The sequence below is a fragment of the Simochromis diagramma genome, unplaced genomic scaffold (genome assembly GCF_900408965.1).
Source record: "Simochromis diagramma unplaced genomic scaffold, fSimDia1.1 OVJJ01000430.1, whole genome shotgun sequence".
Lineage (NCBI taxonomy): Eukaryota > Metazoa > Chordata > Actinopteri > Cichliformes > Cichlidae > Simochromis > Simochromis diagramma.
In genome coordinates this window covers 1,653,096-1,656,934 of record NW_024387258.1, presented here as the reverse complement: position 1 = coordinate 1,656,934, position 3,839 = coordinate 1,653,096, and the positions used below count along the sequence as shown (strand labels likewise).

Here is a 3,839-nt window from a genome sequence, read left to right as displayed (position 1 = left end):
TCTACCTTGAGTGTAGCCATGGTCAGCTTTACCCTCGGGTAAGCAGCATGTCAGTCTCAAAGTACATACTAGCTTGCTCGTGCCTCCTGTTTCATCACTAATGGAGATCATAATGTACAGACTGAGAAGCTGCAGTCTACAGCTCTCACAGAGATAGCTTGCACAAAAAAGTAACCGAAAATGTTTGGGTTTTTTAGATTAAGTGATTAGCCGGATTTTCAAAAACATTTTAGCCACAACAGCATATAAGAAACATTTTTAATAGATGAAATAAATACTCCATTACATGCATGGTCAAAACACTTGAAAATAATATGGGGAAGTCTGGTAAATAGTGTAAACCCTAGGGCACACACTCACAGCAGCTTTAAAAAAAATTCACACACACTGAAAAAAAATAAAAGCATCTTGACACTCGGCTCACTCTTTCCAATCTCACAAAGCCCATATAATGGAGCAGGTCAGCCAACTATAGGTTCATACTGCGAGGCTACATCCATCATCGAGGCTGGTGTTTTCACTGCAACTGAAAACTGAGGTAAACTTTTCAGGTCTGAAAGCTGCTGTCTGTTGGTGAAAGCGCATTGTCTGCTGAGCCCAGTTCATACCCAGAGTGGGTGAAGTGGTCCATTTTGAGCATGGTTTAAGTTAAGTTACATCCAGCGCAACCTCAAAAACCCTGCAGTGGTTGTTTTAGTGCTTTTCTGCATTCTACACACAAATTTTAACCACAAGAACAGGCCCACACACAGTGTTCTTCGGATGTTACTCTACACCTGATGAATAGGGATTAACCCAAAGTGAGTCTCTTTGGTACATGAAACAAGAGACTGAACCTACATAGCCCCTTCCTAAACTAATTCACAGAATGGGAGTTGACTGGTGGCAGAGTCCTTGGAGAGGAGCGTTCTCTGAGTGCCTGAGTAAGCAGAGTGCAACCATCGGACACGGCGCACGCCGAGTTACGCAGACGCTCACGGTAGTCTGCCATTTTGGAGCTGCTCTCGGGATGCTGGGCAACATCCCTGAGGCCCTGAGTGAGAAGGACACAGGCAGAAACCACACTCATGGCCCCACCTAACACTGCCGTTTGCACCCCCTTTCCTTCGGCAGAGATGCTCGCAGCTCTTCCCAGGAACTGTGGCTCTGTAGCAAACCCAACAAGGGCGCCGACAGCCTGGACGAGAGCAGCACTGAAGAGGATGCATCGATTCCTGGTCAGCTCACTGGGCTGGGTTTTCACCTCCTTCACACACGCCAGGAAGGCCGTGCCACTTGTGCTCATGCTCTTGACGCTCAGCTTGAACTGCTCTTTGGCAAAGCGATCCCTGGACCTCTCGCTGGCCAGTGATGAGATGTCCGTTAGAGTCTTGAGGTTGGTGGAGATGTTCTGAGAGAGCTCGAGGAGGAGCTGTGGGGTGAGGTCTTGCAGGTGAGTGACTCGGAAAACGCTGCAGCTCTGTTCTACTTCATGTCGACAGCGGGTCACCTTGTAGCGATCCACCAGACCCGGAAGGCATTGTTGAGAGCCAGGCGTCTCCACAGATGCCAGGTAGGCAGCATGAGCCGAGCACTCAGTCAAAGACACCACAAGGTTAGTCATCTCCAGGAGGCGGTCCCCTACTTCCGTGAAGCGACCCATGTTGAGCTGGCTCTGGATGTCATGGGTGAGAATGGAGAGCTCTTTAGTGCGGGCAATGACCGTGTCACGGCACTGGTCGAAGGTGTCAGCCACAGCCACACCTTCAGATGTCATGACAGGCCTGGTCTCACTGGACAGCAGGAGGAGGTCAGCCACGAGCTGCATCTTGCCCTTACATGTGTCACAGATGAAGGAGAGCCGCTTCCTCTGCTGCAAACTGCCACCGGGTGTGCTGGTTGATCCCTCACTTGCTGATTTGCCAGAGCCACCACTAGCCATAATAATGAAGGGAGTCAGAGGAAGGGGGAGAGGGTCAAATGGCTCTTATATAAGGGTTCAGATATCTCGTTTTCTGCTGCTACAATGCATTTTACTGTTTAAGACACTTCTCAAATAAAACTAAACTTTTAAATAAGAACTGGCCAAACAGTCTTCCTTAAGTTCCTTCAGAGTTTAGGTTATTAATTGTAAATTACATGTTAAAACACAAGACACGTACGCTCAGTGTAAACATGCGGAAAGAGCAAAACTCAATTACTACATTTACCCCAAATAGTTAACGCATATGTGTCTGTATAAAAGCCTTAAGAATAGGAGTACATGTGAATATATTCTCAGCATTATCTGCCGTAGTTTGTTAGTAAATCTATTACACAAAACACCCAAGAAAAAGCCCTACAACTTTAAAGTAATCAGTGTAACAAGATATACGCTCTTATTTGGAAATGTTAACTTAAATGCCCTGAACAACATAGTCACTATTCTAAGTATAGTCCCAGATTGTTGTGGGGGGAAAGGAATTCACAGGCTTCTAAATTAAAAAATACAAACAAAACACACACAAACAGCAGTGCCACCAAGGTGCCTTCTAAACGGGAAAGTACACACTGACAAGCCCCTTGTCATCAAGAACATTCCCAAAGTGAATCTCTGCTGATCAGCAAACGTCAAATTTCCTTCCTTGGTGCTCTTTTTTTCCTTTCAAAGAAGACGTCACCTCAGCAATGAACGGGTGCCTTTTGAGTTTTCTCTCTTTCTCGCTCTCTCTGTTTTTTAACTTCAGGATATCATTTTGTGGCCATTCGCGTCACAGCAAATAGCCAGAAAAAGCACCGAGATCTTGGCCGACTTGTTCCCACCGAGTGTGGCGTTCTCATGCTGGTTACAATCGGGGAACCACCCGGCAAGCTGTTCTGGTCAGTGGAAGGACTGGAGTTATCCTCCAACACCATCATTTCACGGGTCCTCCCGAGTAAAATTCACCGAAAATGCCACTGTCCAGGAAGAAGAAGCCTCTCAGTCCACTTTCAACCTCTTCTTTTTCAATCCGAGCGCTGGGTTATAAGCTAGCGACTGCTCCGGTCCTCTCGACTCCATATGCATCGTCCGTCAGTCCGCCCTCCACGTCCTCCTCCGCGTCTTAACTCGGGACTCGAGAGTGTGTAGCCCCGCATATCCTCTGTGTGCGCTCACTTTTCATATCCATACCAGCCAGTGTTCTCTGAACATATAAATCACTTGTTTTGTAGGTCCACGACACCGAATCCAAACAGCGCAGCAACAAGAAGTGGCCGTTATTCCCAGCGATTCAAAGTAGAGCTGCGCGCTCCCACTACAGTACTATCAGGAAGCAAGGAGGGTGTGGTCGCTTCTGAACGGCTGCTGGACTGAGCAAACTTGTAGCAACGGAACAATACCGGCAGTCCTTCGCGGTTAAGTAATTTAGCACCGTTTATATTTACTAACCTAATGTAGTTTAACATTAACGGAGTCGCGAAAAAAGTTCGTAGTTATACAGTGACCACAGAGTTCCGCGACCTGTTTTACTCTCAGGACTGGCGACTGCTGCCCTGCCATGAGACACCCCTGTAAAGTCAAGTGAGGCGCTAGCGCTAGCATAGCGAGCTTCCGAGACCGGAAGCCTTTTATTAAACAAATAAAAGCACAGCTTTTATGCAACAGCATGCAGCCATGACGGCGAGGCCATGGCGTTTGCAGTTGTATGGGATAAATAGTTGATTATTTCCTTCAAAAAAAAAATGATGCTACTTTTATTTTAGTTAAATTACATGTTTTAAGTTGGTTTCAATCAGTGAGTGATTTTAGTTATTTCAAGTTATTTTCAATTTTGTATTTAGCATCATTCATCCTAAACACTGAAACTCCTCTGTTGACGCATATTGCTGATTAGTAGAAA

General features: G+C 46.3%; 1 protein-coding gene across 1 annotated transcript; it reads right to left on the bottom strand.

The window, feature by feature from the left end:
* Positions 1-233: 233 nt before the first annotated feature.
* On the bottom strand, positions 234-3,589 carry tlnrd1 (talin rod domain containing 1). Its single transcript, XM_040002202.1, has one exon. The coding sequence runs from the start codon at positions 1,919-1,921 to the stop codon at positions 857-859; it is 1,065 nt and encodes a 354-aa protein (XP_039858136.1). The 5' UTR covers positions 1,922-3,589; the 3' UTR covers positions 234-856.
* Positions 3,590-3,839: the final 250 nt, after the last annotated feature.